Source organism: Polypterus senegalus, chromosome 16 (assembly GCF_016835505.1).
Source record: "Polypterus senegalus isolate Bchr_013 chromosome 16, ASM1683550v1, whole genome shotgun sequence".
Taxonomy (NCBI): Eukaryota; Metazoa; Chordata; class Cladistia; order Polypteriformes; family Polypteridae; genus Polypterus; species Polypterus senegalus.
In genome coordinates, this window is record NC_053169.1 from 57,659,647 (window position 1) to 57,673,164 (window position 13,518).

Consider the following 13,518-nt stretch of genomic DNA (forward strand, 5'->3'; position numbering starts at 1 on the left):
GGTTCCACAGTACATCTCAGATTATCTAAATACAAAATGATTTGACTTGAATTGCTTGACTTTTACATAAATCAGGATTATGCAAACAATCTGATATGCTTTAAATTTTTCCTATTAATGTTCCCATGGGTATTTCTGGAGATAGATTAGTCTCTGTGAAAATTTCTAACTTTTTAGGGATGAAAATAATTACATTAATGTTTCTTATGTAAGTGCTCAAGTTGCTTTTAATGTTTGCTGTGTACAGTAATCCCTCCTCGATCGCGGGGGTTGCGTTTCAGACCCCCCCGCGATAGGTGAAAATCCGCGAAGTAGAAACCATATGTTTCTATTGTTATTTTTATATATTTTAAGCCCTTATAAACTCTCCCACACTGTTTATAAATATTTCCCGCAGAGTTATACAGCATAATCCCTTTGTATTCTCTTAGATATTAGGTAAGATTCATTGAAATTATGTATATAAACACACTGTTTATATACAGTAAAACCTAAATATTACTTTAAAGGTATTGAGTGTCTCTGATATCACTGTTACAGCCATTACGATAGACATGCCACCTGCAATAAATATGTACAATGCAACAAAAATAGTATACAGTAAATGTGTGTACAGTGACACTAAACGTACGTACATGTACTAAGTACTGTAAGTAGAAAATTAATTATGGTTACTCACCAACAATGACACGATGACTTGTCTGATAACAATGAGTTTTATTTTACTGCACAACAAAGGAGAGCGTTACAGCCCTTAAAGGAGCCACTTCAGGCGATTGTGTAGCACTGCCGTTGTTCTTCTTCTGGCAGTCTTCAATCCAAATCCCTAAAGCAGATTCCATCCAGACTACTGCCTTATTACATCCACTTACAACTTGTTTTGCACCCTGGTTAAAAGGACACTGCGGCCGTAGATCTTATATTCCTTTCCTACTTTTTAAATAAAAAGAATCGTAGCCTTCAACAAATCCAAAGCGTTTACCTTTTCGCAATCGTTAACATCTTCCGTTTGCTGGGCACGGCCCCTGAAGCAGTAGCAGATCGTTTTGGAGCCATAATGAAGGGCTTGACTATGCACAAAGATAAACACAAAAGAGCACAACTCTTTACACAGCGAAACACGTTGATGCTGAATGAGCGAGACGAGACTTCCTGGTTAACACTGCATTCAGCAAGCATTAACTTAACTGCGTGCTCTGATTGGTTAGCTTCTCAGTCATCCGCCAATAGCGTCCCTTGTATGAAATCAACTGGGCAAACTAACTGAGGAAGCATGTTCAGGAAGTAAAAAGACACATTGTCCGCAGAAGCAGCGAAAAATCCGCGTTATATATTTAGTTATGCTTTCATATAAAATCCGCGATAGAGCGAAACCGCAAAAGTCAAAACGCGATATAGCGAGGGATTACTGTATTAATTTTCTTGTTTTTATTTACATGTTGTTAATGAAGCAGCAGCAGGTGAATCCAAGTTTATTAATAGCACTAGTGGGTTACTGGCATCAGCTTCACTTAATTGTTTCCTGTGTTGTTTCTTGATAATGATCAACACAATCCAGAAGAGCCACTTTGAAAGCTTGAATTACCAGACTAGCTCTTCCTCCATGAAATCAGTTGTTAAGTGAAACAGAATTAAGCAGGAAACTGGGATTGACTTGGTTTCATTGCAGTGGCAGAAGCTACAGGAGGATAAATTCCCAGTCCTGGCTAAGTTAATATTTAGCAACCCTTGCCACTACTTTCCCTTGTTTGGGGTTGCGCATTAAAAGTTGCATGAATTCAGTAGTCAGATTACTTTTTAAAGTTGCTGGTAACTTAATGCAGTGCTTATTTTATTGAAGGAAAAATACTAGTGTTTCTTTAGCTCATGTATGGTATGTTTCTTAATGTGTTATTATGGAAGCTCATTTCCATTTATTATTCATAGACAAGTGGTTATTAAAACGTTTATTTCTGAAATTAATCAATTATTTCTGCTTTTATAGAAAAACTAAAGTTACTGAAAGTAATTAAAGTTAACATGAGAAACCTAAGATTGTAATGAAGCCTTTTATTTTGTGTATGTAATAACTTTTTTTTTTCTCAATTTTATATATTTTAAAAATAAACTGTTGTACAGAGGAATTTCTTCTGTTACTCATTTGACTTATGCTGGATCTTATCTTGACAAATAAGTAGCTGTTCGATTTTGGGAACCTGGAAAATATGCAGCTGCAAAGGTTATTTACTTCACAGTGCATAAAGGACTAAATATTTTCTTAATTGAGAAGTAGTTGACCATTACTTTTAAATTTAAAATTAGCTTTACTGGACTTGATATATTCTTCCATTCCCAATGCTATAATTGACATCCAAAGAAATAACAAAGGCTTTAAATAAGGAGCACTAAAAACTGCATAGTAAAATGAATATCATTAAATATTGCTTTTTGTTATCATCTTGATCTGTAATGGAGTGGTAATGAATGTTGAAATATTGTTTTTTCTCTTTGTTCAAGGAAATCGACTTATTTTGATTTCAAGTATGAATTTCAAAGCTCTATTAGAAGGAAAAGTAATGCACTATTTGTAACACATTGCATTTTCTAATCAGTAGCTATATAACATAAGTAATTACTTTTTTTGTAAGTGATAAATACAGGTGCTGGTCATAAAATTAGAATATCATGACAAAGTTGATTTATTTCAGTAATTCCACTCAAAAAGTGAAACTTGTATATTAGATTCATTCATTACACACAGACTGATGTATTTCAAATGTTTATTTCTTTTAATTTTGATGATTATAACTGACAACTAATGAAAGACCCAAATTTAGTATCTTGGAAAATTAGAATATCAATTAAGACCAATGCAAAAAAAGGATTTTTAGAAATGTTGGCCAACTGAAAGGTATGAACATGAAAAGTATGAGCATGTACAGCACTCAGGATTTATTTGGGGCTCCTTTGGCCTGGATTACTGCAGCAATGTGGCATGGCATGGAGTCGATCAGTCTGTGGCACTGCTCAGGTGTTATGAGAGCCCATGTTGCTCTGATAGTGGCCTTCAGCTCTTCTGAATTGTTGGGTCTGGCGTATTGCATCTTCCTCTTCACAATACCCCATAGATTTTCTATGGGGTTAAGGTCAGCGAGTTTGCTGGCCAATCAAGAACAGGGATACCATGGTCCTTAAACCAGGTACTGGTAGTTTGGCACTTCGTGCATGTGCCAGGTCCTGTTGGAAAATGAAATCTGCATCTCTATAAAGTTCGTCAGCAGCAGGAAGCATGAAGTGCTCTAAAACGTCCTGGTAGACAGCTAAGTTGACCTTGGACCTCAGAAAACACAATGGACCAACACCAGCAGATGACATGGCACCTCAAACCATCACTGACTGTGGAAACTTTACACTGGACCTCAAACAATGTAGATTATGTGCCTCTCCTCTCTTCCTCCAGACTCTGGGACCTTGATTTCCAAAGGAAATGTAAAATTTACTTTCATCAGAGAACATAACTTTGGACCACTCAGCAGCAGTCCAGTCCTTTTTGTCTTTAGCCCAGGTGAGATGCTTCGGACGCTGTCTCTTGTTGAAGAGTGGCTTGACACAAGGAATGTGACAGCTGAAACCCTTGTCTTGCATACGTCTGTGTGTGGTGGTTCTTGAAGCACTGACTCCAGCTGCAGTCCACTCTTTGTGAATCTCCCCCACAGTTTTGAATGGTTTTGTTTCACAATCCTCTCCAGGGTGCGGTTATCCCTATTGCTTGTACACTTTTTTCTACCACATCTTGTCCTTCCCTTCTCCTCTCTATTATTGTGCTTGGACACAGAGCTCTGTGAACAGCCAGCCTCTTTAGCAATGACCTTTTGTGTCTTGCCCTCCTTGTGCAAGGTGTCAATGGTCGTCTTTTGGTCAACTGTCAAGTCAGCAGTCTTCCCCATGATTGTGTAGCCTACAGAACTAGACTGAGAGACCATTTAAAGGCTTTTGCAGGTGTTTTGAGTTAATTAGCTGATTAGAGTGTGGCACCAGGTGTCTTCAATATTAAACCTTTTCACAATATTCTAATTTTCCGAGATACTGAATTTGGGTCTTTCATTAGTTGTCAGTTATAATCATCAAAATTAAAAGAAATAAACATTTGAAATACATCAGTCTGTGTGTAATGAATGAATCTATTATACAAGTTTCACTTTTTGAATGGAATTATTGAAATAAATCAACTCATTTGTCATGATATTCTAATTTTATGACCAGCACCTGTAATGTAAGTTAATTTTAAAAGCAGCATTTCCCAACACTGGTCTTTAGTGAACATTTATTTTCTTTGTGAGGATTATGTTGCTAATAAAAAATAGTATTCCATTTTGGACTGGAGTAAACAAAACTGGTCTGCTTAAGCAAGTGGCTAAATAAATAGTGAGAAAGTAATAATATCTTGTATTTGTTCTTCTCTATGATTTCAAAGAAGACTTATTGACATTTGCAATTGTAACTCAAAAAAAACAAAACTTTGAGCTTTTGACTGATTATTTTTTTTAACTGTTTTAAATAAAACTGTTCTGTCAAATAATTGGAATAGTTTATTATTTATAGACATGATAATTAAAAATTAGTCATTTATTTCTGCTTTTATATAAAAACATTGCTTGAAGGAAATGTGTAAAATGTACATAATATAAAGTTAATTCTAATTAAAAATATGAATTATGTGATTACATTTTTTAATGGAAGAGAAGCTCTTGAAAAAACAGGTGAATCTGTTGTTTAGTTCTCAGATACTTTGGATTACCTGCAGATAAACAGGTGCTCTTAGAATTAATTGAATTACTCCCTACAATGAGTGGAATCTTGCTTCAAAGTTAAATTTAAAGCAAACAGATTTAATCACCTAACCTTTGACAACACCCTGTGTTGCAAATGGTTGTATATGTAATATGACACAGCAGATTATGCCCAAGGAGTCTGCACTACAACAATTGGAAAACTATTGGTTCACTTGAGGTCGACTAAGCAGCTATAACATCGTTACTGCAGACCATAACTATGATTAAGAAGCGATAAGGTGTAGTGGCTATTTTCTGTGCACACTTTTGTATTTTCATATTTGTATTACTAGTGAATATTAAACCCTCCCCCTTCAAATTCTTATTTTTGTTTTCATTTTGAGGTATTTATAGTTTAAGCCATTTTGCAGTATTAGTGATGTAAAGCAACTTTGGGTTTCTTTAGCGTAATTCTAAGAAGACTTATTGCTCTACGTTGTTATGCTATGATGACCATGCAAATAATAGCTTATGGTGATTTATCTTGCACTGTCCATTCTATTGCAGGTATAGTCATAGTGCAGAAGTTCAAGTAAGACTGCAGTTCCTGACTTGTGTTTTTTCCACACTTGGCTCACCGGACCACTTCAGTAAGTTTTGTATATAGCATTGATATTAATTTAAGACTAATGGTAAAATTAACAAAAGTGACAAATATCTTACCTTTCTCTGTGCATGAATTATGAGTAACAGGAACACAAATGTTTCAATGCTTAAACCTGTGTTCTCTTTAAGTGTTTACTTTCTAAATAAATACTGATTTATAATTTATTTAGCTATATGTTTGTGATTCCTGTGCTGTGGAATACAATCAGCAATATTTTGAAACTATTTTCCCCTAAAACCGTGTCCACATTAACAAATCCTTTAAAGCAGCCAGTCATTATAAGTAAGTTGGTACAGCTGGAATAATCTAAAAAGTTGCTAAGTGGAAATTAGCTAAATTCCATTAATTCATCAAGTTAAAGTTGTTTGTTTCCTGTCAGCAGAACAGTGACATAAATCTGTGTTTGTTTCTTTCATTGGAAATTGCTCAGCAGACTCCTGTATTTATTATTAATTCAGTACAAACTCCATGGCATTTTGCATATCATTACATTTAACTTGATAGACTAAATAAAGGCTGTGTAGTATTTTGATTATATTTACTTAGACTTCAGTTTAGTGTTTATTAGATGAAAATAGAAGATACCAAAGGTCCAACCTTTTGTATAAATTATGGTGAAAGTGCCTTTGGTGTTTGTTTGCTTCACATTTTTGTATTCTGTCAGTATTTTTATGTAAATATCAGTATTTTCTTTGCATTTATTGTTTATTGTATTTTGAAAGTCTTTATGAGTACATGCTTATAAAGGTATGTAGGTACCTTACATAAAATGTAAGTATGTATAGGAGGGATGCAACAGTATGCATCTAGAAAGGGTGCAGTAGATGAAAGTTAAGATGATTTCCTTGGTGAGCCTCCATCTCCTGAATACTGATAATGCAATTTAATGAAATCCCAATATATGAACTTATGTTCCATAATTTTTTTCACTTCTGTTTCATTTCCTAAATAAATTACTTAAATTAATGGAACTTTAGAATTATAAAAATGAACTAATTTGAAATATTTAATCTCAATGATACCTTGTGAGGTGAGTGCAGTATATGAAACAGCACAGGAACATGCTATTGAAAGGTTTCTAAACTGTGCTTTTACTAGCTGGGATCATAGTTGGCAGTAAGCTAAACTGATTACCTATGAAAAGATAGTAAAATTTACTAAACTGTAAGTTTTACATTGATGCTGCTCGATATTGTCTTTTAAGAAAGTGGTGAAATGGGAAAACAACACAGATGGACAATATCCCCCAAGTGTAGTACACTATATGGCCAAGAGTTTGTGGACTTTAGTTTTTATGGGATTGTTTAATGTCTTAATGTTGCTTGAAATCAAGGCATAGAACAAATTAATATTGGCAAATAAAAAAGTCAGGAAATCATTAAGTGTACAAAATTCTCTTCAGATGTTTGATTCATCAAAATAGCCATCTTTTGCTGATATGACAGCCAAACTGTGATAGCACCTTTGATTCAGAATGCCAGTCACTCTGTGCAAGTCATCAACTCTGCCTCCAGCAAAAGAACCTCAGACCATCACACTTCATCCTTCTTGTTTGACAGTTGGTGTCACACACTGAGAAACCACCCTTTCACCAACTCAATGGTGTAGAAACACCCTGTGAGATGAATTAAAGATTTAGTACTTTAGTACTAAGGTGTTGTACTGTGTTAGCCATTATGAATGTAGTGAGAAGTCAAGCAAAATGACATCTTTTACTGGCTGATTAAAAAGATTACAATATGCAAGCATTCGAGGCAACTTGGGCCCCCTTCTTCAGGCAAGATGTAATTCAGAAACTGGAGTTCACTGTGTTTATATAGACACCAGGACAGATACAACATTGGAAAACCTTTAAGTGAGACATCTCTTCAGGCTAAGATTAATTAAGCAAGAGAGGAGAACAATATATAGTAAAGATCTTTGGATACGATAACTGTCCATTAAAGTCTTTTGAAGTTTCTGATGAGCTTTTCAATACAATATGGGTATCGTATTGCTTGGCTGAAAATACGAGTGCCTTGTGTGCTTGGGGTGGAAGCTGTCATTTCTCAGGTAGGTCCGTCTATCTGTCAGTTTGTGAAAAACAGAAGTTGCAAGGGTGCTGTCTTTCACTTGAACGGTGGTGTCAAGGAAGCTGACTTCTGTTTTTCAATAATTCGGCTTCAGCTTTATGTTGGGGTGGAAATTATATTCATTATGAAAATGTAGGAGGTCCTTTTCACTGGCAGTCCAGATTATGAAGGTGTCATCAATGTAATGGAGATTCAACATTGGTTTTAAGATGCATATTGACATAAAATCTACCACCAATTTTGCCATAAATAGGTTTGCATAGTGAGGTGCAAACTGACAGCCCAATGCAGTCCCCATTTGTTGCAAGTAGAAGTCTTGCCCAAATGAGAATAAATTATGTGTCAGAGTGAATTTTATCAAGAGTCTGCAGAAGTCCACAGCCGGTATTTCAAGGCCCTATTTTTCCCTTTAAGAAATGGTTTCCTTACTGCCACTTGCCCTGTCAAATGTGCTTCACAAAGTCTCCTCTTTACAGTAGAAACTGATTTACTTTTTATAAGTACTGTTAAGTAGTGGTTGTACCCCAATAACTGTAAGTGCCTGCACAACAGTAGATTTCATAGCTATAACACCTGGCAATAATATGAAATTTTGGTCAAAGCTGTCATATGTAAAAATTTACTTTCTTAACCTAAGAGTATGAAATGTTAACAGATGTTCAGAAGCAATGTTTTTAAGACCAAACAGTGAACTTTATGAGCTGGAATTTCAAAGGTCTCAGTCATGAATTAAAGAGAAAGAATATATTTATTCACTTAACAGGTTTGAATGCCAAGATAGTATTTTACAGGAGATTCACTTAATAAAGTAAGGACCAGTTTTGGTTGCAAAGGAAATGGATTGGCCAGATTTTTCACTCCAGATTTACAAAGAAAACTAGGGGTGTGGGAATCTTAATACATAGAACTATTATCCCATTTGTAGTGTCAGATGTAATGTGTGATCCTGAAGGGCGATATGTTATGATGAAGGGCAATTTATTTAATACTAAAGTGATTCTGATAAATTTTTAACACTAGAATTACCAAAGCCTATGAAAAAACTCGTAAATCTGGCCCACCATTAATCCCTTCACACTTCTCCATCAGCGCCTTTTGTCTTGTAAATGTGCTGATCAAGACAACCAGCAAGGAGCCTACTATTCCATCCCCCCACCGCCGCACAATGGTCACAAAGTTCTCCCTGTTCCAGCCTTCATTATCTGGGAATGAAGTGCTGGAGTTTTAGAATGGAAATACTAGATCGTTATTTGGAACACATGCATTTCATGTGTGTTCTGGTTCTACAATAATCTGTGTAAATAAATTGTTAAAACAGAAACATTTTTCATATTTTATTAATAAATGACAATATGTAGACATAAACTATATAATGTGTAAAGCCTGAAGTGCAAAGATCAAATAAACACTTTCACAAAAGGTTCAAGGATGACGCAACAGTTTTGTGGTGCAGTGGTAAGAATTCCTGACTTATAATCAAGAGTCACCCGGTTCGATCCTGACTGCCTCGTATATTTACCGTTTTGAGTAGTGACCTGCTCTTATTGTTATTACCATACAATAAACACATACATTTGATTTGCATCTGTAACACCCCTGTAAATGTATAGTACTTGTAAAAGTTATTTTTTTTTCACTTTTATTCTCTCAGTCATAATCATGATATATACTACCGCCCCCCATTCCCCAGGGATCTTACACTGTTACTTTTTATCTGAAACTGGGAATTACTGTAGATGTGAGTGGTGTTTTTAGACAGCCGAACTGGAAATTCTCTGATCTGGATGGATAAAAGATGACACACAGACGCTGACGAATCCGCCTTATTCGTATCTCATTGTCACTTTAATTTTTTTATTCAATTTTAAGTGTTCCTGCTTATGCTGAATTAGTATGCACCTTATGATCAAGGATGTCAAAGCCGCACTGACAAAAAACAGAGACATAGGTATATATGTCTATACATTTGGAATTACTCATTTTATGACCTGTATAGTATATTTCGGTTTTACAAGTTTTTTCGTAGGCTTTGATAATTCTTGTGTTAAGCACCTGACATGGGTGATAGAGATTTCATCCAAAATGTGTTTGCATCTATTCCTAATGTGAACACTAATAAAATTATAATTGCTGGAAACTTTGATTATATTTTAAATCCAGACCTGTACAGGATTAACTTAACTACAGCAATGATAAAATGTAATACTGCAAATATAATTACACAGTTTGTAACGGATTGTAACTTATCAGACCTATGGAGGTTTTTAAATCTTAACCTCAGAGCATATTAATTCTTCTCAGTGTTACTCAAGTATTGATTATTTCTTCACAGACAATAATTTTTTTGCCTGTTATCAAATCTTGTAAGTTTGCCACTATTGTTGTCTCTGCCCAACCACGCCCCTCTGATAATGGAGCATAAATTACTATGCCCTACATATATATATATATATATATATTGTAGCTGACGCCTTAAACTCCTGTCATTAACTAATGAGAACTGTACAGAATTCATGCCCAAGTAAATTGATTATTTACTGGAGTCCGATGCATCCCCAGAAGTCTCTGCAAGAATACTCAGGGAAACTCTTAAGGCATTTTTAAGAGGACAGATTATTTCATATCTTTCTTACAAAGTTGGAAACTAAGAAGGCATCAGAGTTAGTAAAATGACCAGAATAGACTGATAGTATGCCAGGTCTCCAAATGATGTACTTTATAGGAAAAGACAGGTTTTGCAGTCAAAATATAACTTCTTGACTACTAAAGGAACATAGCAGCATCATTATTTTGAAAAACACTGAGAAGAATGATAAGATTTTACCTCATCAAATCCACAAGCAGGAAGCCCACAATACAATAACAGCAATTACCAACACAGATGGAGATAGTCATTGACCGTGAAAATATAACCCACACATTTAGAGAGTACTATAAGTCCTTATATTCTACTCAGTCTGAAGAAGATAAGTCACAATCGAATGAGTCTGTTGACTAGATACTTTTAGCACTGTGGAATTAGATTAACCTGTGACACTCTCAGAATTACTAGACTCTATATGAACTTACAGACTCTATAAACTTACTTCAAAGTGGGAAAGTAAATGGCCCTGATGGGTACCCAGTGGAATTTTATAAAAAATATTTTCAAATAAGTTAGCTGCACTATTATTAGCAACGTTTATAGAAGCTAAAGACAACAAAATTCCACTTCAAACTTTTTACCATGCATTAATTTCAGTCCTCCCTAAGCAAAACAAGGACTCAGTACAATGTGCATCTTACAGTTCAGTCTCTCTCCTGAATAGTGACATTAAGATAGTCTCCCAAGTTCTAGCTCGAAGGATTGAGAAAGTGCTTCCTTCTGTAATATCACAAGACCAAACTAGATTTATTAAAGGCAGACATTTAGCTTCCAGTCTTTGAAGTTTGTTTAATATAATATATTAACTTATTAAATCTAATACCCCCCGAAATCTTACTATCTGTGAAGGCAGAAAAGCATTTGATATGGTTGAGTGGGACTACCTATTCATCACTTTACATAAATTTGGATTTGGCATATATACATGTGCATGGATCAAACTATTGTATACTAGTCCAGAAACTTCAGTTCGTATTGACATTATTTCAGACTACTTCAACCTAGAACGCAATACTTGACAATTATGTCCCCTCTCATCATTTCTCTTTGCAATTCATTGGCTGTTCTACTTCTGAAATGCATCTATATTAATAAAAGGCAAAGCCCTCACTGACTGACTGACTGACTCACTCACTGACTCATCACTAATTCTCCAACTTCCCGTGTAGGTGGAATTTCTCATTAATGCAACTATCTAATCAACCAATCACATGGCAGTTGCTTCATTGCATTTAGGGGTGTGGTCCTGGTCAAGACAATCTCCTGAACTCCGAACTGAATGTCAGAATGGGAAAGAAAGGTGCACAACCTTGAGGCGGATGGGCTACAACAGCAAAAGACCCCACCGGGTACCACTCATCTCCACTACAAATAGGAAAAAGAGGCTACAATTTACACAAGCTCACCAAAATTGGACAGTTGAAGACTGGAAAAATGTTGCCTGGTCTGATGAGTCTCGATTTCTGTTGAGACATTCAAATGGTAGAGTCAGAATTTGGCGTAAACAGAATGAGAACATGGATCCATCATGCCTTGTTACCACTGTGCAGGCTGGTGGTGGTGGTGTAATGGTGTGGGGGATGTTTTCTTGGCACACTTTAGGCCCCTTAATGCCAATTGGGCATTGTTTAAATGCCACGGGCTACCTGAGCATTGTTTCTGACCATGTCCGTCCCTTCATGACCACCATGTACCCATCTTCTGATGGCTACTTCCAGCAGGTTATGCACCAAGTCACAAAGCTCGAATCATTTCAAATTGGTTTCTTGAACATGACAATGAGTTCACTGTACTAAAATGGCCCCCACAGTCACCAGATCTCAACCCAATAGAGCATCTTTGGGATGTGGTGGAACGGGAGCTTCGTGCCCTGGATGTGCATCCCACAGATCTCCAACTGCAAGATGCTATCCTATCAATATGGGCCAACATTTCTAAAGAATGCTTTCAGCACCTTGTTGAATTAATGCCACGTAGAATTAAGGCAGTTCTGAAGGCGAAAGGGGGTCAAACACCGTATTAGTATGGTGTTCCTAATAATCCTTTAGGTGAATGTATATATACACTAGTAATGCACTAATATGAAAGATTGCCTGTGTTCCCATAATTAAGCCTTGAATGCTTAGAGAAACTTGTTTAATCTACAGTATATCAGGCAGAAGACCCAGCACCTGTGTTACTAAAACAAACCTGTTTTGGGCATGCACCAAATTAAGATAATTTTGGACCAAAATCTTGGTGAGTGTCTATCAGACAGCCTCTGTCTCACACTCACTCCTAACCCATTAAGAGCTGTGTTTGGTGTACTCTCAGATGGGCTTAAAGTAGAGAAGGACAAAGAAATCGTTAATTGCATTACCCCAGTGGGTAACTGATGTCCTATACTATTTAAAATTGGAAAAAAACTAATTCTTTCTCAGAGGATCTATTCAAAACTTTTTTTTTTTTTAAATATGGGATGGTCTAATCAATATCATTACAGAATAAGCTCTTCCTGTCCTGCTGCTTTGTTCATGACTCTCCCTTCATATTCTTTTGAATTTTGGTTTTGTTATTTTTTATTTCATTGTATGGATTGTTATTTACTTTTAATTAAAATCAATAAAAAAAAAGTTGGGCTTGAAGCTGCTGTTCTATGAGGCGCCTATCAGGCACGATTTTGCTAATTTAAACTTTATACTTCTGGTAGTTTACTGCGTACATTTTCATCATTTTTGTCATTTATTGCAAAACAGTATTTGTGAAGTGAGGTGATAGTACAGGATGAGAAGATTCGACAGCTCTATCCTTAGCATTCTTTTCTCAGTATACTCAGCATCTCTCCTCTGCACATGTCCAAACCAACCCAGTCTCTCCTCTCTGACCTAATTTCCAAACCTTTTAACTTGAGCTGACTTTTTAATGTACTCATTTCTAATCCTGTCCATTTCCATTATTGTGAAGAAATCTTCAGAAAAAAACAAAGCAGAGTCTTCAGAAAGGAAGTCAGAATTTAAGACTTATTTGCACAGCATAGAAAACAATTTCAAAGCACATAAAGCCTGTCTCAATCCATGAAGTGAGCCCTGAGTGTCCAGAGAGCACTGAATATATTACAATTTTTATCTCAAAATGCCCCCCCTTCCAGACTAGTTTCCCAACATCTACTGTATAGAGTTTCGCATGATGTTGTCCCCACTCAGCACCTCTACCCATAACAATCACCTGATGCTCCAGACCCTCTCATAACAATATTCTAGTCACTGAAGACTTCCCCATAACAGTCTTCTTCAGCAATAAACTTTCCCTCAACGGTATTTTTGCTGGCAAGACATATTTGCCATCTAGCAATAAGCATCACCTGATTACCCCTCCCTTCATTCTTACGGCCTAATCCTGAGCTTT

The 13,518-nt window shown here is 35.9% G+C and overlaps 1 protein-coding gene across 1 annotated transcript in view; it reads left to right on the plus strand.

The window, feature by feature from the left end:
- Window positions 1–13,518, plus strand: part of usp34 (ubiquitin specific peptidase 34) — a 480,412-nt gene that overhangs the window by 191,646 nt on the left and 275,248 nt on the right. Inside the window, exon 20 of the mRNA XM_039738342.1 lies at window positions 5,319–5,401. Coding sequence (XP_039594276.1) covers window positions 5,319–5,401 — 83 coding nt within the window. The remainder of the gene's footprint in view (window positions 1–5,318; window positions 5,402–13,518) is intronic.